The 23,947-nt window shown below is 34.6% G+C and overlaps 3 protein-coding genes across 5 annotated transcripts in view; all 3 read right to left on the reverse strand.

Annotated features, from left to right (window-relative positions):
* Kank (KN motif and ankyrin repeat domain-containing protein 2 kank) overlaps positions 1-415 on the reverse strand; it is a 33,522-nt gene extending 33,107 nt beyond the window's left edge. Inside the window, exon 1 of the mRNA XM_089080626.1 lies at positions 187-415. The gene's annotated coding sequence lies outside the window, so the exon portion shown is untranslated. The remainder of the gene's footprint in view (positions 1-186) is intronic.
* Positions 416-5,931: 5,516 nt separating this feature from the next.
* On the reverse strand, positions 5,932-16,462 carry LOC105423334 (uncharacterized). Of its 3 annotated transcripts, XM_011633046.2 has the most exons (6): positions 15,391-16,462; positions 14,355-14,411; positions 14,117-14,221; positions 12,778-13,583; positions 11,458-11,508; positions 5,932-11,363 (listed from the first exon to the last, which is right to left on the reverse strand). In XM_011633046.2, exons 1-6 carry the CDS (start codon positions 15,473-15,475, stop codon positions 10,554-10,556), a joined length of 1,914 nt encoding a protein of 637 aa, XP_011631348.1. In that variant the 5' UTR covers positions 15,476-16,462; the 3' UTR covers positions 5,932-10,553. The 3 variants fall into 3 exon arrangements, with proteins under 3 accessions (XP_011631348.1, XP_011631349.1, XP_088936873.1); XM_011633047.2 differs by lacking the exon at positions 11,458-11,508; XM_089080747.1 differs by lacking the exons at positions 14,355-14,411; positions 15,391-16,462 and having other exon boundaries at positions 12,778-13,623.
* A 146-nt stretch (positions 16,463-16,608) lies between these two features.
* On the reverse strand, positions 16,609-18,222 carry LOC105423333 (uncharacterized). The gene is made up of 2 exons (XM_011633045.3): positions 18,065-18,222; positions 16,609-17,760 (listed from the first exon to the last, which is right to left on the reverse strand). The coding sequence occupies exons 1-2, from the start codon at positions 18,065-18,067 to the stop codon at positions 16,981-16,983; spliced, it is 783 nt and encodes a 260-aa protein (XP_011631347.2). The 5' UTR covers positions 18,068-18,222; the 3' UTR covers positions 16,609-16,980.
* Between the last annotated feature and the right edge of the window lie 5,725 nt (positions 18,223-23,947).

Here is a 23,947-nt window from a genome sequence, read left to right on the forward strand (position 1 = left end):
TGACACAAATATATATCATGTTCGGGATAAAGAGAGAAGAAGGATCAGAGAAATCCTTATTGAATTTGTTGATAAATTTTTTTACGATCGCAAAACTCTCGTTTCCCACAGTGGTCTTTTTTCCCCTCCGGGTTAATCCTCCGCAAACGGACCTATCCGTCGCAAGCACGAAAATGACCCACCAACCTGTCAATCCTTTTCATCCTCGTTCGCCACCACCCGCATCATCGTCGCGATTGATGTTCGTGCGATCGTACGCTGCAACGACGAGAGAACGGCGGCGATGTTGCGCCGATCGATCGATCGATCCTCCACGATCACCGGCCAGATCGCGCGCGACAATTTCCACGCACACTGATCCCCGCACAGACTCGGAGAGGTGACTGGGAGATTCTGTGGACCGACGGTTCTGGTTCACGACTGGTTCTTCTCCTTCTCCTTCGGCCTCTGGCCCCTCCATCGGTGCACCGTCCGCGGCAAGAGACGCGGAAAAAGAGACGCGGGTAAATGGATGGCTATACGCGCCAGAAGGATCGAACAGAGAAGGAAGAGGCGGATGAGGATGCTGGGGCTCTCGACAGGTTGCCCCCCCCCATGCATCCGAGGAAAAGGGACGAGACGGGGTGGAAGTTCTCGGACCCACTACTTGCCGCAGGGATAGGTAGTGTCAGGGACGGATTTGCAGATTTTCAGATTTTGCTCCGTACGTTTCTTCGCTTTGTTGTTCGATGAAATATATATTTTGTATATCTACCACTTATCCAATTCGTAATATCTGCCAATTAAAATTTAAAGACACTTCTGGCATTTATGGTACTTATATTTTATCGACTTTTCCCTTTTTTTTATTGCAACTTTAGCGAAAAATATTTTATTTCTATCACATGTAATCAATGTGACAGAGCTAAAGAAGAAATACCTGAATAAAAAAATAATACACTTATGAGAATCAAAAGCGAGAAAGCAAATATTTTGAATACACATATACATGATACATTGGATCAGAATCATAAGTATTATATGCAAAATTAATTTTAAGAATTAATCATATCTTCAATATATATTTAATTCATTTAATAAATACGTCTGGGAAGTAAATTGAAATGGAAAGAATGCCAAGGAAAGGGAGTAGGCAAGGATTTATAAGAAAAAAGAAGCATTCTCCTGGCGAAATCTTCGGCCCTGAATAGGGCCCTTCAGAATATCCCACTACCTGGTACCGACGTGACCCAACGAAGTCTGAGAAGGTTCTTACCTTTGTGCCAAGTAAAAAATCGACAGTTCTGAAACTGTTTTAGAAAAATTTATAAATAAAATTTTTGTTTACCATTAAAATCCTTGCGTGGAATGACAATAAAATTATGCTAGAATTTTTTTTATCGTTAATAATGTTACTTTGCTAGGAAAGTACTTCTTCTCATTCAATGAAAATGTTAATAAAAATAATTATTATGTAATTGACAATATTCTATGATAACTAAGTGTTACATAGAAGTGTCGCTAATAGATAATAGTCAGGAATGCTTGCGATGACATAAAACCAATCATCAACGGATGGTAGTCTAATGATGATTTGTTTCTCGTCAAGTGCCAAAGTCAACAAAGTTTAATAAAGCAACTGCAGTGGTGGCAATGACCTGGCCATGTATGTAAGAGTGCGAATTCAGCAATTCTAACGTCTCCAGCTGCACTTGCATAAACGATAAATTGGATTTCACCCTTATACTTTGAATTATTATAATTAATATATCTTTGTCTACGTCTACACTTGATGCTAGATTAAACTTTGATTATTTTTACATATAACATATCACATTTTACATATCACAAGATGATTAATAAACCTGGGTTAAAAGACTGTTAATGAAAACTGTCAAGAAACAAAAAATATCAATATAATATTGAAATCAAATATATTCCTTCTCAATGAGATTTTTGACATTTTATCATTGAACTATTTGGATAATTAAGTCTTTTTACATAATATACGTAATATTTTTTATTTTCTTCTTATTTGTATGCAGCAAGTCGATTAGGTCCAGCTGGAGCACTCCACGCAGTCATACAAATAGATCTTGCTCTCGTACCTCACGTTGATGCTATCTTCGTGCGTTGAATCGCTGTTCCGTATTTAAAGAGCGCAGGTCAAGTACCCGTGCTAAACATTCAGACATAATATCCACGTTCGACATCGAATAATTATATATACGTAACCATCACTTCCTTAATCCTTTACAAAATATTCGTCAAAATTTTTGCAAATTGAGCATAAAAATTGAAATATGATCATATTTATCCTTATAGAAGAATCTTAGCGTTTCAATTCACGTTAAGTGTTGTATCAAGCAGCTATTTTTAATGACGATGGATAATTATTAAGTTACCTTTAATAGGTGCAGTATGCACCTTTCGGTTCCAATATGTGCATACCATAGTTCACACATGTGCATACCATAGTCACTGAATGAAAAAAATCTGGAATTCCCCAGTGGGTGGACCAGTTCTCCGTCCCCGAAGATTTGTGCATGACCGTCGTATCACCTTTCACGATGGACATGCGACTCATATCGTCCTTTCTTAAGAGTTTTACGAAAAACTGGCGTTCTAGTGTTTGGATAAAAAAAAATATCATCGAGGATTTAATAAGAGGAATACATGACGATGTATGAGTCAAATCGTTTTATTTCCGAAGCGTTTATGCACATGTAACGATCAACTATGTAACAATACTGTTCTTGGTGATCGTAAAAGATTCTTTCTCTCTTTCAATGTATACCATCGCGACACACATTCGTTTTTTTTTCCACGATCGTAGTTTCTCTCTCTCTCTCTCTGTCATTTGTTGCAATATAAAGTAGTCAAGAATTAAATGGTTATTTATCGTACATTATATACTGTAGAGAATATACCTATAGTTCGTTACACACGTAGTTTCTTCTTGTAATCAAACGGCGAGCCGTGTGAAAATCGCTCGTACAATAAATCGTCGTAATACTGCTCGAATTATCTTGAGTAGATGTGTCGAGAGTGCGATCTTAGAACTCTACACACAGAAACGCACGTGTTTTATTAACACCCACGAACATTCTCGACGAAAGAAGCCTAAGGATACGTTGCAGTGACGTTTATACAAGATTAGTTCGAGTCGCATTTAGCGACAAAAGTCATCGCACATCTCGTTTTCTATCTTACATTACAGTCGATTATCTTGGCAATAGGATTACTTCGAGAATCATCGAGGTTGGATATCAGGAATTTTCGTTCTAATGCCTGAATATCCTTTTCGTCTCTTAAATATTATAATTTTACATTAAGATTTTCGAATAGTGAACGAGACCGCGCGAAGTGTTACGAGACACGTGAACCTTCTTATGTAATACGCAAATAGGAGAATTCCTATTCTTAGGAATATAGTATAATGTTTGAAAAGCACTTCCTCTTTTCCCACATCCGGATATCTATTTCCTTAATGCGTATAGTACTCGCTTTAATTTTTGCGATGAACATTCGAAAAATTTATATTTACTTCGTTCTATTCTATAAATTACTGAAATTACATTTATCTCGCGATTTATGCGGATAAATAGTTTGAAAACAACTATATTACGTCTCAAAATATGCGAAATAGATTATATTTTTCGAAACTTGACTACCTAATGTAATTTATGTAAAAAAAAAATCTCAATTTATAAAAAATCGCATGTAAATCGAGAGACTCGTGTATCCAGAAGGATGTATTGCTTCCTAAGTTTCGTAAAATAATAAAAACGATTGCTTGGAAAATTTATACAAGTAATATAACAAAGTAAATATACTAAAGTATGTATACTCATCAATGAATGGCACGGATTTTTTGACTGCTCATAAGAGAGATCGATCGCCGACGATGATCGAGGAGATATAGAAAGATGTTTATTGTACAAGCTTTTTCAATGGAAACCGACTAGCTTCGATAATAGTGATTACGGGAAGGAGTTACATGATTTACAAACATGCTAAATACCTGAGAAAAACGTGATCACGAGCGCTAGCGAGTCACATCGCGCGCTACCCTATTATATTGTTCGTATATCTTTTTCTTACAATGACACGATCGCCACTACGTTGTTTAATATATATACACACATATATATATATATATATATATACACATATATATATATATATATATATATATATAATCCAAGTGTCGATATTTATATAAAAATCGAAGACCTATGTGAAAAGCTACAACGATGACTTTATGAGGCAAAAACGTACACGTATAAAAAAGTAAAAGTTCAAATGGACACATCGAACACTTTCTCTCGCTATGAGTTATGTAATATCCAAATTGATATTCCACATAGTCGCTCTTGGTATCTCAGAAACATCACCTAAATATATACAGAAATATATACGACTGAAGATCGCTCCGCTTGTTATGCACATTATGTAATTAGCAAATAATCATCCAAATGGTAAAAAGATTTTGCGACTATTATGTCGATATTACAATGATTACAAATTTTAAATCGCGTATTTATGTCAAAAGGAAATATGTTTATTATTTAGTGGAAAATTTATATAAATATAGAAAATTTAATAAATTTTACTACATATTTTATTTAATAAATTATTTTTAATTATTAAATAGGAAATTAATTGCGTGTTTCTTAAAAGTAGAAAATAATTGTTTTCTTAGTTTTTTGAAGTATAATGTTATGAACAAATCTAATAAATACAATAAAGTTTTTTTGATAGAACAAATATTTAATTTTAAAAGATGTGCATCTTCGAAAAATTTATACTATTCTCCCAAAAAAGCGCTTGCAGAATCTAATTAATTCGGAATATCTCTGCTATATATGTCGAAAATCGTATCTACTATACAAACAACAAAATGCGATAGTGATATATTATAATAAAATCTTGTAGTGTCTATTACCTTCTTATTAATCTTTCCATTTTGGTCAATCTGGCTATAATCTACCAACAATCATATCGCATACATGCATACATTATTTATATAAACTAATAAATATTATAGAACATAATACTTTACTTCGCAAAATAGTTTAATTGATTAACATTCCGACTTTTATAAAGTTTGTCATTACGTTTTGTGAACAATTTGCAATTCTTTCGTCCATTTATGTAACTTCGATCACGATGAGTAAATGGAGTAATAAAAGTATGCATGTTCAGTCGGAGTAATGACCTAGAGTATCCCGAAAATAATGTATGTCAGCAGCAGCATTCCATCCTTGGCAAAATTTTTAAAACTGATTTTTAATGAATAGAAATTTTATTTAAGACTTTTATTAGTTTCACTCAATTTTTAACGTCTCAATTTTAATTAGAAATTATATTAAACAAGTGTATTTAAAACTTCCTTTAAAAAACTAATGCTGCTCCATACGGGTATTTAACGAGAAATAAAAATGTTGCTACTGTGATACATAATTTTGTAAAATATTTTAGAGTAATTATGAAGCAATTTACTTATAACGTTTGTTGTACAATTAGAATTTTAATTAAAAATTTTTTAACGACATGTATTTTGATATTATATGAGTACCACCGATACTTTTAATTCATAATGAGAGATGTTAATAAAATTTATACATCACTAATAGATAGTGAAATTGCGAAATCACATGATACAATTTCAAATATTTGTTAATTATACATGCCACGTTTATCGAATAATTGTTACAACACATAGATAATAACGACATAATTGAATATCGCATCGTAATATTTACAATGATATGTGGTAATAAGCGAGAATATGTAATGTATTCAAATTTTGTACGAGAGCCTTTTTCGCGAAGTATATCCTTTATTCTTAGATAAAAATTCCTCTATTTATTAATATATGCGTAAAATAGAAAAATAAATAATAAATTGACGAATGGGTGTAAGGTAAACGCAAATAAAAAAAATCAATTTACAAATAAATATAAAACATATATTTAAATTAAATGCCACAAAATATCTTGCTTTGCGATAAACCTGAAATTAGTGTCCCTTTTTTAATTCCTCCACGTGAAATTACAGTGCCAAAGAGACAAATAACTGTCCATCATTCTACAACAGTAACGTGTACACGTATACGTTTCAACAATGATAAAGCAACATATTACCGAATTTTATCAGAAATTAAGTGAATATTACATGCGCTATATTTGAGGAAAGAATCTAAAAAAAAAAAAAATTCGCTAAATATCGGCCATTTAATTCGCCGGATGAGTCCACCTGATCTCATCGATATATTCAGTCTTCATCAATTTATCAATCTACCATATATCAATCCACCACACCACAGTTTCACGCGGATTCGTTAGAATTAATTAAAATACTAGTCATTTCGTGCCGCGCGCGTGCTAACGAAGCAAAGGAGAATCGAGTCGAAAAAAAAAAATACATTGTCGCTCTTCTCGTTTCTCTCTCCTTTCTTTTTTTTCCTTTTGGGACTAAATGATATTTTCTTAGGTATATAACGAAGCGATTTTTTTGGTTCACTCGAAGATGTGCTTCTATAAAAAATAAGAATTAAAATAAATTCAGAATTAATTTCAATTCAGGATTCGATTAAAATCAATTTTCTCGTATCCGTTAATAACGTCAAGTAGAAAATATTTTCAATAGATCTCAATTCAGATTACATAGGATAGATAGATGCGAAAAAAAAAATTTAAATTATCTTTATAAATCTGAAGTAATTTTTGCTCTTAGATACTTGGTGAACTTCGTAAAACGTAATTTCACGAACTTTTTCAATCCACTCTTTTTACATGGCTAATTCAAAGAGATACAGTACCGATCAACATTTTTTTTTTTTTTGTATTTTGCCGATGATATCAAGAGCGCAAGTGCTCTCAGAAACGAGTACGCCTATTTAATGACACGTCCTATAATTAATGGAACTATTATTGCTACTAAATCGATCGTGGATCTTATATTATTGCTCTGTGGGAGCTTGGACAATAACGTGGAAAATCCGTGGCTTCTCCAATCATCGAACCATTATTAGAGAGCAGTTTTTTAACGGTGCTTGTTACCGGTGTCGTATCGTTTCTCGAGATCGCTCGCAATCTGGTTGATACAATCATTACGCGCCGAGCAATGAACACTAACTGTGGTACATACAGGTGGCTTTCAGGAAAACCATATCGTTTTGCGCATGGACGTAGCACTTCGCAACATGTCGTTGACTTATCTCGCATATTGGGCTAACCGTAGCTGCCTTCTCGTCGCACATTGACATCGAGCGATTGAAGCTAAGGATTAAAAAAGCCGCGTTCAGTGCTAAAGATCGCCATGCAATTTTTATCATTTCCGCTCATTTCTATGTCAAATAAACGATCCGGCCAAAGATCGGAGGAATTGTATTTAGCACTAAACGCGGCAATATGCACACGAAATTACGTAAGTGAGACGTTCGCAAAGCACGTTTAGAGCTTCAATGCTTGCGAATTCTCAGCAAATTCCCTCTCCTCCCCTTCGTAATATTCGCACAGATACATATACAACATACGTCCTTATACAGCTATGTAGCTAATTGATATCCGTAGGTACGTGGGTAATTATTCGCTTACACGATTTATGTACAAGTTATCACGATTTCAGGTAGCCGAGAGGATCAGTGGCGACGATGTGAAAGCATCGCTTTATACTGCGCGGTAACGATATTCAGCGCCCATTTACATTCGACACGACATAACATACACACACACGCATACATCCTATATTTCTTTGTCTCTTCGTTCTCCAAATAATTATCGCAAATTGGCCTAATTTTTATCACCTTCTAATTTTTCGCTATGCTTATCAATAAAGAAATTCATTTATTAACGCGAGCAACAATTAAGCGGAGCAATGTAGATTGCTTCCGCAGAATTAGTATCTTTTTTTTTTTTTCTTACTTTTCTAATGTCAAGGCGAAACCAATGAGACATGGAAAACGCCTCTTATGCACAAGACGTGCCATCAGAAAAAAAAAAAAAAAAACAGAATGCGCTACGTTCCTGCTGCCGAACACAAAGAGACACGTCTATGATTATTCTAATTATTAATAGTTAAATATCACAATCTATGATAAGAAGTCCGCGTATATGCGCCTTGCCGCATCGCTAGCTATCCGCGCGTTCTTCACCCATCGGAAAATTGCGTGCAGAGATGCAAATTAACGAGTACGTACAAAAATAAATAATCGTCTTGGGTGAATACAGCGGGATCTTGTAGCTCACTAATCTGTCTATTTAGGTCCGCGTGCAAACCTACGTGGTATGCCTACGATTTATTCGAAGCGATCGATCATTTGTTTTATAAACAAGCGCTAAAAATAAAATAAATCTGAATCGCAGAAAAGAAATTGTAATAAAAAAAAAAACTTGTGACAATTTTATAATACATATATATGAATAATTAATATATTAATTCATTTATATATGTTATGAATACGTCACAATTCAATAATGATATAATCATTATTGATTGGCATGCAGTAACTCAGTTACATTATAGCACGTTACATCAGTTACATTATAAAATTTACACATGAAAATTTCGTTCATTTCTTATAGGAGGATCCTATAAAGAATAAAAATCTGGGACTTTATCAGCACTTTAATTAATGCAATAATCGATCGTGCCATACAGTCGTTTTCATAGATTTACGTAGGCTTTTACCAGTAAGTTCGTTTCAGTAAGCGGAGATGAAAACAAATTATTATTGAACGGGCAAGTACAATTATCACATCTTTATAAAAGTTTTTTTTTTTTTTTTTTTAAAGATAAATTATCATTTCTGACATTTATCCTATATATCAATTCAAGATCAAATGAAATTTTCAGAATTAATTTTTATCCATATTTGGCCTCTTCAATTTATATATCAAAAAGCAAATTATTTGGTTAAGATTGTATTCGATTTGTCTCTGTTTGCATTCGCATTACAAACTGGTTCATCTCGCCATGAAATTCAAAATAATATAGAGTAAAATCAATTTTCAATGTTGAAAAATAGATCATTTGAAGCTACAATTTCTATTATATCCTTATGGCAAAAATGGTAAAAAGAAAGAAGCGAATATAACTGTTAAATAATGGCGCTTCGTATTCTCGGAGTACACACATATGCAAAAGGGATAAGAGATCGTGATCAATAAAAAAAATATATATGTATATACAGTATGTACATGCTGTCCATATTATGAAGAAATAAGTCAGTTTTTTCTCCGCAAAGACTATGTTTATATAGCAGAAATGCCTGTCTATGTACAATACGGGTGTAATCTATGATTATATATTTACAAAATTTATGCACAATTCAATAAAAAAATGCATTGTATACTGTGAAAAATAATTGCATATTTGTAACTTTATTTGATAAAATTCTGCAATTATCAATTTTTCGTTCAATTAAATCTCTTGAAACTTGGCAATAATTTATAAGGAAGCAATACGGTCAACCTAAATTTCAGAATATAAAAGTCACAAATCATGATTTTTTTTTAAGGAAAAAATAGTTTTGAGTCTTTAAAAAGTCCAGCGTAATAAGTTTTGGATTAAAAAAAATAATACATAATATCGCTATTTAATAATTTCAATTTAGACTATGATTACGAAATCACAAACGTGAATTGAGACGTATTAAATATACATTATTATTATTATGCGTTAGTATAGGAAGATCTAACAAAAAATTTTATACCTAATCGCAATGTCACTCGATTTATAAGAGAAATGTTTCAGATACGAAAAACTGTAAACTCTTAGTTTGTAGAGCGCTTAAAAATCATCTAATAAAGAATTCGTCTTTTCGATCTTTTCTTTGCGAGGGTGTCGCGACGCGCGTTGTTGCAAAAATAGGAGTTGAAGGAATGTTCTGCTGCGCCACGAGCTGTATGATAAGTCACTCAATGGTGTACGATATATTGCGAGAATTCTGTGCAGAAATTTTATATTTTATATAGTATCGCGATATTCATTCATTCATTCATTGTTATCAAGACATACTCTCAATCGTTCTCGTATCTGTTTATCTTGATTTTTTTATATCTATTCTATGTTATAAATTCAGCGAGTAAACAGAATTGGGATATCATCCTGTTTCTTTTTTTTGTCAAATTCCACGTACGAGTTCAAGTACGCGTTCAGATACACGATTGTTATGGACCGTCGATCGAAAATTCTCCCTCGATGCTCCACAGCAATCGGCGTACTCATGATCTGAGTGATCCGAGTCTGAAAACTTCGTGCTGCGCGATATTATGGAAGATCATATTGCGCATTGAAAACTCGACGGAAGTGTTGAGGGCAATCTGTGAACAGATACATCGCGTTCGATCCCGTTGCGCGAAGTACTCACATTGTGTAACGATGATGAAAACATGAATCTTCCCTCCTCGACGGGCTGCGGACGCAGCATCGACTGTGGCGGCGATGACTAGGATGATGACGACGTGGGCGGCGGTGAAGAAAAAGGAGGTCTCACGAAGATAAAGAGGTAGACAAACGACGCCCGCGGCACACGGTCCTCAGCCCGGAGTGGGTGGGGTCTTGTGTCAGTGAATATTGAAGTTGTATTGTTTGCGGCTGGATGAGATACGGAGCCATCGGCTAACCGCCAATGGCTCCGGATGACAATTCGACCAGGAGATGTCGCCGAAGTGAGGATAGGGCGACGACGTGGTCGTCGCTTCGACCTGGATCGACGCGGACGTTGAGAAATCCTGCGATGATTGGCACAACAGCTGTTCATGCTGCGATTTGTGCCTTTTTTGTTGTCGCGACGTCAAGTTGGCGTGATTCAGTCTCTTGCCATTGATTTGACTGGCGTGTTGCTGCTCTAACTGTTCTACCGGTTCGAACAAGTTTATACTTGGCATGGAAGCCTGCTGATAACTTCTGACCGAGACGGGTGAATGCGACAAATGGTTGTTTGGCCGTGACTGTATTTGCATCAGTAATTGTGATTTCGTGTCTTTGGTAGTGTAAACGGGCGAATACATGGATATGGTCTCGGCATCGATGTCCACTGGAGTCTCGCCTTCAAGCACCGTGGCAACTACCGTGGGTGGTTGTATGCAGGTGGCTGGCAGTGGTGCCGGTACGACTGGCATCGCCGACGTCGTGGTAGTGCTTGGTATCAGAGTAGCTACTCCTGACGAATCTTCATTGTTGGCGCCCGGTAATGGGGAAAGTGATGGCAGCATTACAGATATCGGTGCCATCATCGAACTTGTCTGTTGTTGCGATGAACCGCTGCTACTGTTGCTGCTGCTACTGCTGCCAGCAATTGTAGAGTTGACTACCAGCGTAGATTCCAGATTCCGCAAATCTTCCGAATTGACGAAATCCTCCTCAAGTTTAGTCTAAAAAAAAGAAGCAATGATAGTACATAGAGTAAGAATCATTGATCCCTTAAGAGGAATGGCGTTTAAGTGTCTAAAAGAAACCATGCCTTACAGGTTTAGTGGAGCCATGCGGGGCCAGACACCGATAAAGCAAATCAACAGCCTGCAATAACAAAAACAGAAAACAAGTATCAACCGACACCCTCTGCGTTTTGTCTTTACGCGCGCTAGCTTGTGGTCGTGTTTGGACGTGGACGCTGACTCGATTGGGTCGATCGATCCATGTTCGTCAGCAAATTCGCATAATTCTTTATTTTTTATTTATATATATATATTTTTTTTTCTACTATAAAACTACAAAATATTTCTCGTATCTAAAAAAATTTATCAACATTAACATTTATCTTTTTTATCATACAGCTAAAATATTTAAGAAATGGCGCTTATAGCAAATAAAATATATAAAATATCATAATATATATATATATGTAAAAAATTTTTCTTCTTTTATTATTAAAAATTATTAAACATAAATTTTGTAACTGAAAAGTTGATGGGGTACAAAAATGTACTCAGAGATAAACTTTTGATAAACATTGAAAATAATATATAAATATATTGAAAATAATATATGAAATATGATATTAAAAGCACAATATTAAAATCATAACTTTAGCATAATTTTAAGAATATAGTGACGACATATCCATATAAAATATCGAATTTAATATTTATTTGTGGAAGGTATATATGTAGAAAGTTGCGAAATTCTTGCAATTTCGGGTATTATTTGACTTGGAATATGTCTGGATTTCAATTTAGTGGGAACCACTAGAATTTCTAACACTCTTAAAAGTTAGTTTAACTTCATCAAGTAAAATGAATTTATCTTTATATTTCCAGAAAGAGATATTTTCACATTACCTTCTTCGAGCCAGTTTTCCAACAACACTATAACAGTATGCAGAAATGAAAGTTCTTTTTAAAGCGTAATACAAAATAAGAAAGAGGAGTAACATCATGCACAATATCTCAAACTTATCGAAACGTATACAATAATTTCGATAGAAAATAAGAAAGCCACATATTCGTCTTTCGCATTTTTTTTTTAGACGCGAAAATAATATATTTGTGTGTACTCAGAAGAGAACAATACTTAAACAACTTTATTTTCAATACACACAAATTAAAACTTTCATTTCATTATTGCGCCAGCAATCTCGTTTCTTTGATACAAATTGCCCGCGCAAAAAAAGAGCCTAATCGTAATAGTAATAATAGCGTGGCAAATGAAGATTCACACCGAAGACGATACAAGAAACAGGAGAAACGGAGGGAGGGAAGAAGGAGAGGAGATTTGTGTGTCCGAGAGAAAATCTTAAATACAAAATTATACGAGTACAAAAAAAAAAAGAGACAATCGTTCGCTTACCTTTGGCAGTGGATACGTGTCTGGTAGCGATAGTACGGGCGGTGAGCTCGGCGTTTCCGGATCGACGATGGATGCTGGAGTATTGGGGGCAAGGGGATTATTCAGGTTGGATGTGGCAGCGGTGACAGCGGTAACGGCTGAAGACACGGTAACGGTGCCGGAGACCGTCACCTTCGTTGTCTGCCGGTTACCACCGCTATTCGGCGGATCCTTCGCGGCGCGATGTTCCGCGAGGAGTGTGTCGAAGGTTTTGCTGCGACCGATGACCGTTCGGCGCAGCGAGACAGTATGCGCCTTGCACGTAAGCGACCTTGTACAGGGCTTGCCGGTCTCCTCGTTCCATACGCCGCAGTGACGGTCAGGATCGTATTCGCGATCTTTGAGCAACGAGCGATCCGTTTTAAGCCTCTTCCGACGAGGTTGACCGCCGCTACTGTTACTGCTGGGACCGGGACTTTTGCTTGGGCTGCCTCCGCTGCTAGTCGACGCGATAACGATATTCGAAGGGCCGGCTACGTTAGGAGAGGTAGTTTGTACCGGAATCGACTCGAGAGGCGACCGAGGTGACGAGGAGATCGGCAAAGAACCACCTACAGACAAGTTCGCTTGATCCGCGGTACGCTTAACGGTCGTATGGTTCAGCTTTGCGCCACTAAGAGTGGAAATTGAAGAAGCTGGAGAAGGAGCCGATGGTTGCGTGCTTCTCTTCAGCTTCGATACTTTGCAGAAAGGAGTTTTCACGGACGGTTTTGCGATTGGGGTCGGAGGAGGCGGAAAATTTGCCATGCCGGAAGGATGGCGACACTCTGTGGCAAAATAGAAGATCTGTGTTTAGAAGTTTAATACCTGCAAGTATGCATACAAGTCGCTAATGAATTGCAAACATTTTAGCAATTTAACTGAATGTTTCGAATCTCATAATTGCGAATTTGATTATTACGTATACATATCTTTCTTAACAAAGTTATCTTTATCATTTAAAAATTTAAGTTTAATTCAGATTAACCAACTAAATTAAATAAATTAATAATTTCTAAAAATATAAATGTATATCGTCTAGTTTTAAGAAACATATAAAAATATTGTATTTTGTATAACATATTTCTATTAAATCTTCAAAATGTAATATATTTTGTATTATAATCAAAGCTAATGTATAGCCAGAAAGTTGCTTTACATTTATCTTTATATTTATTAATAATTGAAATTGACTGTACCATGCCCTACAAGTTATTAATAAATCTATTTTGTTTATATCAACATAATTGTATTAAACATAAATCAATTTGACTATACGTCATTATACGACTCTAACAATCAATAGAATGTAAATATATACCCATATGTTGAATGAGAGCTTGTGGTTTCACTATGGCATCGCATATTTCACATACCACGCCATAAAAGTCATCTCTCTCTGGACAAAAGCCATATAAATCGATATCTGAAAGATATTTCATTGAATTAATAGTATGCTAAGCATATCAGAAATAAAACAAACTGATTATATGAGCATGATTATATGAACATATTGATATCATTGTTCTTTAATATATATTGAGATAATCAGCAATTACCATCTGAAGAAAGACGTGTGACTGAACTTGATGGTTGGACTTCTGTTTCTTCATCACCTAAAACACATAATTTATTTTTATAATATTAAATTTATAATATTAAATACTAATCAATATTAACTCCAAAAAAATTTCTTTTTATATCATTTAATAACATGAAGTATTTTAATCTATATATATATATATATATATATATATATATATATATATATACACACACACACATACACACATACTATAATAATTAATGACATGTAGACATTAAAGATTTGTCAGAGATTTATGCTTTCTTAATATTATGAGTTAATATGTAATCCATATTAAAAAAAAAAAATTATTGCACACCTATATTAAGCATATAATCAAAAGATTGTAAGCATACTTCATTCTCTAAACCTTGATAAAATTATTTCAAACTTTATGAGCGAGTAGTCAAGCTTTTTAATATAAATGTGAAATAAAAGAACACAACTTTATGGGTAAGTCAGTTTTATTTTTTTTATTTACATCTAGCATACATGCATAATAGCGGCCGTTGTACAAAATTTATGAAAAGATCAAATCTATACGAAAAGGAAACGCCGCATGATTTTCGCTTTCAGTCTTTCTTTTAGTAATAAAGTCTCGCATGTCGAAGACATCTCTTTAACCGATAATTTTATTCTCGGCCGATCGACAGAGTACGCTCGCACGAATTACATAATTGTCAGTCCTGAAAATCATCCGCGAAATTTCATGTTGGCAACGGGGAATCACGACGGCGTGTCGTCGTTCTCCCGTGCCATTGATAGATCATACACAACATCCCCTTCGACATTGCCCCCCGGTGACGCGGGGCGGGCGCAAAACACGGATACGACGGCGGACACGGGCACGCACACGCGTCGCGTTCGCGCGCGCGCGCGTGTCGCACTACCGTCAGCCGGACAAAGGAGCGTCGAAGTGAGGTTAGGTATGCGCGCCTCCGACGCCCGTCGCCGTCGCGGCTGCGGGCGTGCGGACGCGGCGTCGCGGTGGACAGATTGAGCGCACTTACTCAGCGGCTTGTCCCGTCCGATTCTTTCGATCCAGCTGGACCAGGGCTGGCCGTGAAAGAATGTTGGGCTGTCACTTCCCGACATTGCCAATGGCGCTCGCGTTCCGAATGAAACACGGCGCGGTCCTCGCGTGTATATAGCGTGGCGAAATTGTTTTTCGGGGGTCGGGCCGCGTGGACTGTCAGGTGCGGCGCGGTAGTATACTCCACGCTATATCTACTCTCCCTCACCCCCGCGATCGCCGTCGCTCTCGTCGCGTGTGTGAGTCGCGCCGCGGCCAGACGCATTTGCCTCCTCCTCCTTCTCCTCCTCTTTCTCCTCCACTACCTCTTGTTCGTATCCACAGTTTCCCCCCTCTCTCTGCTCGTTAATTCCACTCGTAAGTACGCGTAACACGCGCGCGACGACGAGACGTTCTTTAGACGTAAATCTCGACTAACATATCGCGCCTGACGTCGTTGGCCGTTTCGCGATGCGTCGTCGCGCGATCAAGATGCTGCTACCGTTTCGTCCTCACGTTTCCGCGTGGCTCGTGGCTCCTCGCTCACCGAATACACACGTACGCACGCACACACTCTCTTACATATCGCACGCGCGCACGGCGAGCACTGCGAACCTGCGAGACGGTATTGGTCGACGATGTTCGACGTCACGAGTCGTCGTGAGCACGATCAACGTGCGCAGAATGGCCAGCCAATCGCGACGAGCCGAGTCGCGTACGACGTTGCGCGCGGTTCATTGGCGTGTCGACCGTCTTGTACGGCAGGTGGATCGCGTTGCATCTCGCGCCCCGCATCCTCGCACCTCGCATCTCGCACCTCGCACCTCGCACCTCGCACCTCGCATCTCGCACGTCGCTCCGGTGTCATTCACATACATGACTTCATTGATAAATTTGTATTGAATGCAAATCACGCGATATCCTGCCCTTCCTCTCACTATACTTACGAAACAAACGATAATATCGTTAAATGATTTTGATGTTAACTTTAAATCATATTAAAGAAGATAATTCTAATTATAAGTTTCTCCGCTGCAACGAGCCATTAGTGATTTTTATCGCACGTTTATTTATATATGAAAAAATAACGAAAATTTTGATTGTAAAAAGAACACAGCGTGTAGGGATACATTACTGAATCGATAGTTATTTCGATAGTTCTTTCAACGCTTTGAAATAAAGAGTGCTTATTTTTAGAAAAAATTAATGCTCATGCTTATTTTTAGAAAATATTAAAATTTATTCTGTAACTTGTGATATATATAATATCGTCATTTTCTGTCTTTTCGTATAAAAATTCGGTCACTAATTCTATTAAAAAGGCAAGTCATGCGAATTCACGCTATCACATGACATATATGTTTCGATCGCATTCGGATCTTCTATGCTTAACAAAACGAATTGATATGATAATCTTGATTGATGAACTCCTTAAAACGCGAAATAGAATATTTTTCCAAAGAGACAGCTTTTGACTAGGAATAACCACTGTCGTCAGCGGCCATCGTGTCCTTATTCTACCGATGAAAGCATATACTTAAATTTACAGTCTTGTCGTATGTGTCTGATTTAGAATTCGTTCCATGTCTTAACCCGCAAAGAACGGTCTCGCATTGGGTTGCGTCTGAGCTGGCTGAGCACTGTTGTTCACGTCGCCACGATGAGCTTGGATCGCCTGCCAGTTGATATACCAGAAGGGTTGCTTATCTCTCGGCCAGGTCTTGATTCTGTTCACCAGGTCGATATCGCCATGAGCATCGACTGGTAAATCGGCCAGATTTATAGTCGTGCTCAAAGTTGGTGCAACTGTAGCTGCAAACCCGCCGTCCCCGCTGTCAATTCGATTTCCGAGCAGCGTACCATCAGTCGTACCAACTGTCGTACTACTTCCTTGACCCTTTTGAATTCCTTGAGTTCCTTGATAGGTTGGATTTCCTTGAGTTTCTTGATACGTTGGGGCCCCTTGAGATCCTTGATAGGTCGGAAATCCTTGAGCTCCTTGATACGTTGGGATCCCTTGAGATCCTTGATATGTCGGAAATCCTTGAGTTCCTTGATTTACTGGAACATCATCAATTCTTGAGCCTATTGGATTTTCTTCAGGCCCTTGGTTCACTGGGATTCCTTGAGCCCCTTGACCTACTGGAATTCCTTGAGTCCCTTGGTTCACTGGGATTCCTTGAGCTCCTTGGTCCACTGGGATTCCTTGAGCTCCTTGACTCGCTGCTTGAGCCGCTTGCTCCGCTGCTATTCGTGCATCGATATATTGAGGCAGAACCTGAGGTAGACGATTGACACTACCAGCGTGCCATGGCCGTTGTGATTGCACCATGCAGAATACGGTGGTGAAGAGTACAGTGTATTTCAACTATAATGAAGAATAATCACAATTTAGGAGAATAAAGAATGAAATATTGTCAAAGAATTAAGAGAATTTCTTATCTTTATCAGTTAAAAAAATTTAAATTATTTGAAAAGATTATCTCAAAATAATATTTATCTTTGAAAATTGGGATTTATATGAAATAATCGATAAACGTTACGAATTAAATTAAATATAAATTGTCAATAATCTCTCTCTTTCAAATTGGTATTAACAATAGTTTCAAATATGCAATAGTAATGTTTTTTTAATAGAAATACTTATTGTAAAATATTAGAAGTTTATTTACCATGACTGTCGAATATCTTGAGGCGTTTAGTGAATTTGATAAACAAAAGATATCACTAATGGTATCCAATGAGATCGGGAGACTTAACGATCGTGCGATTCACCGTCCGAAACTCAAGTGCTGGTGTGGTAAGCATTCCTTCTTCTATATAAATCGCTTGGCTTTGCCCCGATCCCCACTACGAAGCCGACGAGTCATACGTCATACTGTGGGAAACTTGACTGTAACTTCCCCTCGTTATCGGATTTGCGATATCTTGCAGCAGACAAAAGTCTTCCCAAGGCGATATATACAAATTGCCTTCGGATAAGAAAGCATTCCCCCCCTCCCCCGAAAGTGCATCTGCGATGAACCGAGTTTCACGGTGAAAATGAATTCGCAATTTATCACGACGATAAAGTTATGTCGTCAGTCGATCACCCTTCGATCTCGATTCCTTCACACGCGTAAATTCTACAATTAGTGAATCTGCTAAATTTAGTTTCGTATAAGACTTAGTGGTATTATTTATTGAATATTATCTTAAACCTAAAAAGAGAATACGTGGAATATTTATACTATTGATTAATGCTTAAACTTTTAAATTATTTTCATAGACACATTTTTGTTTTAAAAATAATAATATCAAAATTTCAATTTAATTTTATACCGATGATCAATTCGACTTACTAATAAAAAAATATTATACAGCAAAGTTATTTTATTATTAAAACTAACAAACAATAAAAATATAAAAATAAGAAAGAAATGAAAAGTATACATGTTTAGCATTGAAAAGTTTGACGATAATTTTATCTTGGCATTGTATTTACAGTCACATATTTCAGTAGCTTTAAATCAGAGGAAATCAACGAAAATATTTATAAGATTGATATTAAAAGATACGGGATATGGTCAAGTTATGATAAATTTCTTAGTCATTCTATTTCGTAATTATACCGTTGTAAGATGCAGGACTTGTTTCAATGGTTGATTATGAAAGGATATCAAACAAGAAATTCCACATCAAAATTTTCCATTTATTATTTTTTCGTTAAGGAAAGCTACATGTATTTATAAATCTGCTGTACAAATAACGGAAGCCATTATTCATACATATTTAAAAGATTATGACTGTAATAATCTCAATGATATATAATTCGAATATCCTATCTGTGAACCATGAAATTACAAGATCAGTAACATTCATGAATTTCATGATTTTTTAGCTTTGCCAATATACATATTTATACATATTTATCGTAGTTTTTTATTGTAGTTTTAATAAAATGTTGCAAAATTGGGACATTAATTAATTAAGTTGATAAATTTTATTACCTTGAATTCACGGATATTGATTTATGAAGAAAGAGATATAAGAGTTGTTTATTCGTACAAATTTAAATCAAACTGAAAATAGCGATGGTAAGCAAAATTCGCGATTTCGATATTTTGACGAGAATTATCAATTAAAAAGTAATATCTCAATCGATACCGTAACCTTGTGAACCTCGGTTACCGTAAAATCTTTGGGAATCATTGATTTTTGCAATATTAGCGCAATATTACAATATTCTTTAAGCATGCCGTCATTTCTCGTTACATTTGAAAGATAAGCAATATATGAAAGCAAAAACAAATTACAGAAATAATTGTACGCTCGGCAGTTCAGGGCAACGTAATCATTATCACAAGCGAAATAAAAAAGATGTGTGGAAGATAAAAATTATCTTATTATTTATTAATGGCACGACCAATAAATTTCCATTTTTAGCTAAAAATTCTCGATCACTATTAAGGAAATGGAAGTAAAACCGCAATAATCGTAGAAATTATACATTTTCTAAATTTTTTATCATATACACACATATATATCATATGTTAAATATTATTAATATATAAATTATGTTTGTATAAATATTATATTATTTTCAAGTTTATACTCAATATTTATCTACGTAAAAAATATTTTAATTATAGCTAACTTCGTTCATAGTTTCTATTGATAATTCGCGAGAGTTGCAGTAATTACAGCACAAACAATTAACGACGGTGAAATAAAGGAAACCTAATATATTTTCCTCTCAAGATTTTCTTAGAATTCCTTTTCCGTTGTATATTCTTATCTTTAAATTTTTATCTTCACGCAGTTTTCACGATCAAATCGCTATTTTTCTTTATCGGATCTGAAAGATATTTTATTTCTTTTATTTTGTGACTGTGAAATGCGCACTCTTGTTTCGAGTGAAAGGCTCATCGTTCATGTCAAATAATTGGTTCAGTCGGAATTCCGGTTTTGCCACTGGTATATACAACGGGAATATCAGATCAGCGATCTTTAAGCTGGCATTATGCACAGGATATATGTTTTGATAAGTATCTTACATCTTAGGCTAAATACTTACATAGATTTTAATTTCAGTAACATATTAAACTACGGTTAACTAAACAAGATTTTTAATTTATAGAAAAATATAATAATAACTCACGTTTAACTCACATTAAATGTATGTATGTTACTTAATAAAAAAATATTTTTGTCAAATTTCACTACAATGAAAAATTGATACTTACGCTAATTACATTCGAAGGAAGTATATATTCACATTTTGCGTCATTCTAAATGTCAACCAGAGTTTCTTCGAAGTGATTAGATGAGGTACACAGTGTCTTCTTTGTGAAATATATTGCCTTTTCGTGCCTATGCATCTAATCGAGAGTGCATCTAATTTACGTAATCTATTTTACGATTCTCTGTTCTCGTGTAAATCGTGATCATGTGAAACAGAAATACAGCTGGAGCAAAATATTTAGTGCCGTTCTTCTTGCCTGGCCGTGACGGAATCAGATTGTGCAGATTAAAGGACGTTGTTGGTGCGGGTTTATGGAAACGGCGTTGAGCTGGGTTTTTCCCAACCAGCTTTGTGAACCATCAGCCACAATAAATTTTACCACGGATTGCCGTGGAGAGAAATTATAATTCCCGTTAAAAATGATAAAGCGAAATCTCGCGATTTTCATGAAACATTTTTATCGGAATAGCAAAACTATCAGATCATGATGAGACAATTGATATAAACTTTTGCAAGGGATATAAATTGTGAGAATACAATTCCCATTGTAAGAAATGCAAATAACTTCATTATTTTCACTTCAATACTTCAGTTAGATGTTCTGTGGGAGGAAAATTATTCAATTATTTCATATTTTCATCATTAATACAGCTCTTATTATATCGGCGTGGAAATAAGATAATCTGCTAAGGCCTAAAAACTTGCCACGATCATTTATAATATGTGCATTCGCCGCGTAAAGTTCGGAATTACGTCATTGGAATAACTGCGCGTCAGATGTAGAATTGCCCGTTTATGCAAGTGAAAAACGATCTTTGATATGCAGTATAAGTAAATAACGATAAATTCCCGCATTTCGTATATTGGTAATCAGTAAAGTAAATAACGATAAATTCCCGCATTTGTAGAATAAAAATTAATGAATATATACAGATCTATCACGATCATTTCTATTTATATTATTTGTTTAATTTATAATTATAATTATTGCATCATACATATATATAATATAATATATGTATAAAATAATTGTCAGAGAGTGTGTAATACACAATTATAAATTTTTTTAAGCGATATTAATTTGTAATTAAGTCAATAATAAAATTAATATTAAAACAATGTATTTGTCATTTGTCATTTTAATATAAAAAATTTGAAAATTAGAGAATATAGAATATTTTATTTTACACAAATGTATTAGCTACTTAGAATACGCATTTTTTTTCTCTTACTGAATAAAAACTATGATGCAGATTCATCGATAAGGAAGTGTGTTGGAAACCAGTTTAAGCGTAATGTTTTTAATATCATGAAATGTCATGCTAATCTCCCAACGTATCCATCCATTATTACTTTGGGATTGGATTTATGACGTAAATGTACAGGAACATTTATATTATTGTAGAAAAGTACTGTAAAAAAGATGTTGATTAAAAAAGATCGAGTCATAAAAGATTTTTAATAATAACTGTCCGTTAAAAAGAGTTCTCTCTCTCTCTCTCGCATATAATTGTATTTTAACTATATCTTGATATTCTCGACCCAACCATTTCCTAATCATAAGGAATTATAATTATGATAAAAGAACTTGAATAAACTTGAATAAACTTGCTCAAATCAATAAATACACAAGATAAAAAGATAAGTTATAAATGCAACTGTTCGATTTCCTGGTGCCAAGATAGTACGACGAAACTAATCGCGCGTTACATAAGAGCCATTATTCTGAAGTCATTTATCAATCCTAGTCTTCAATCAAGTTTCTTCGACTTAAATATTTACGTCTAAATTTTTACAGAAAATATAAATATTAAATAATACTTTCACAATTTTAAAAGAATATAAAATTAAATTTCTTATGTTAAGTCATTTTTAAAAGATAATCCATCATTTGATTTTTACAGCAAACTACAATTTATCTTAATTGTTAATGAATTTATACATTGAATTTATACATTAATGCGAGAAATTATGTTTAGCTCATAATGCAGTTAAATTTATAACTCATTACTATATAAATATTTCATAAATAAACATATATGTTTACGAAAACAGAATATTATCATTTATAAATATGTACTTACGAGATGTAAGTACATATCTAAAAATATTCTATAATGTAATAGTAATATTCTATAATGATATCTTCTGATATTTTATTAATTTTCAAAACTCTTGATTTTGATTCTTAAATTTTCAGAATTACTATTCTTGAAAATCTTGGAAAATTCTTAGAATTTTAAATAGCGTCCTTGTTGATTCTTTTGATATTTTGTTAATTTTTACAATTTGAAATTTCGAATTTTCGAAATCATTAGTCTTAGAAATCTTGAAAAATTCTCAGAACTGTATACAATATAACTTCTTTGCCGATCATATTCTCCTGTTACTTTATCGATTTTCGCAAATTTAAATTTTTGCATAAAAATCTTTAAACTTGTTATTCTATAAATTGTGTCTTACAATTTTTCAGGATTTTTTCAGGATAATATATGGAATATAAATATGCAGAGACGTACTCACTTGGAAAAAGCTTTGTATCATTTTATGCATCGAGATGAATATATGTACTTATGGTTTCAGAATTATACTACTAGATGGCTGTATCAGTTCCATTTAAAATCTGATTTTGATGAATTATTGATACAAAAAAATTACAATTTTTAAAAGCAATTTCTATACCCTCTAAAAATCATATACATATATGCATATAAGAATACATTAGTTTTATATATATATATATATATATATATATATATATATATATATATATAATAAAATTGCATTTAATATATTTGGTTTGTATTTTTATACATAATTATATATAAAAATATATAAAAATGTATTAAATAATTGAGTATTAAAATGAGAAAATAGATTTAGGTGCTTTTTAAGTTAAAGAAAAACTAACTTATTACATATCCTATAACTATATGTCACATCCTATTGTCGTCATACTTATTTTAATATCACAAATGAGATTGTTTTATCTATGTTTATAATAATAAAATTACGTGATTACAATTACGTGATTACAATCACTTGATCCGCAAGAAAAATTCCATTTCTATATCCGAGTTTTAAAAATAAAATAAAATATTACACAAATTATATTTTCTTAAAATATTGCGATAATACAAGGTCTTTCTCAAAGTTGCACCAGTCGAATGCACCAGTTGGTTTGATTTAATTTTTAATTGTCGTCACTTTCGCAAATGATTCATCGGATACTTCTGATTCAACTTCTGATTCAACTTCTGATTCAACTTGCGAAGAAAGAGACGTGTCGCTTCCAAAACTATGTTAGCGCACAGGATTGCTATATCAACAT

The sequence above is a fragment of the Pogonomyrmex barbatus genome, unplaced genomic scaffold (assembly GCF_055798465.1).
Source record: "Pogonomyrmex barbatus isolate J1 unplaced genomic scaffold, ASM5579846v1 scaffold4, whole genome shotgun sequence".
Classification (NCBI taxonomy): Eukaryota; Metazoa; Arthropoda; class Insecta; order Hymenoptera; family Formicidae; genus Pogonomyrmex; species Pogonomyrmex barbatus.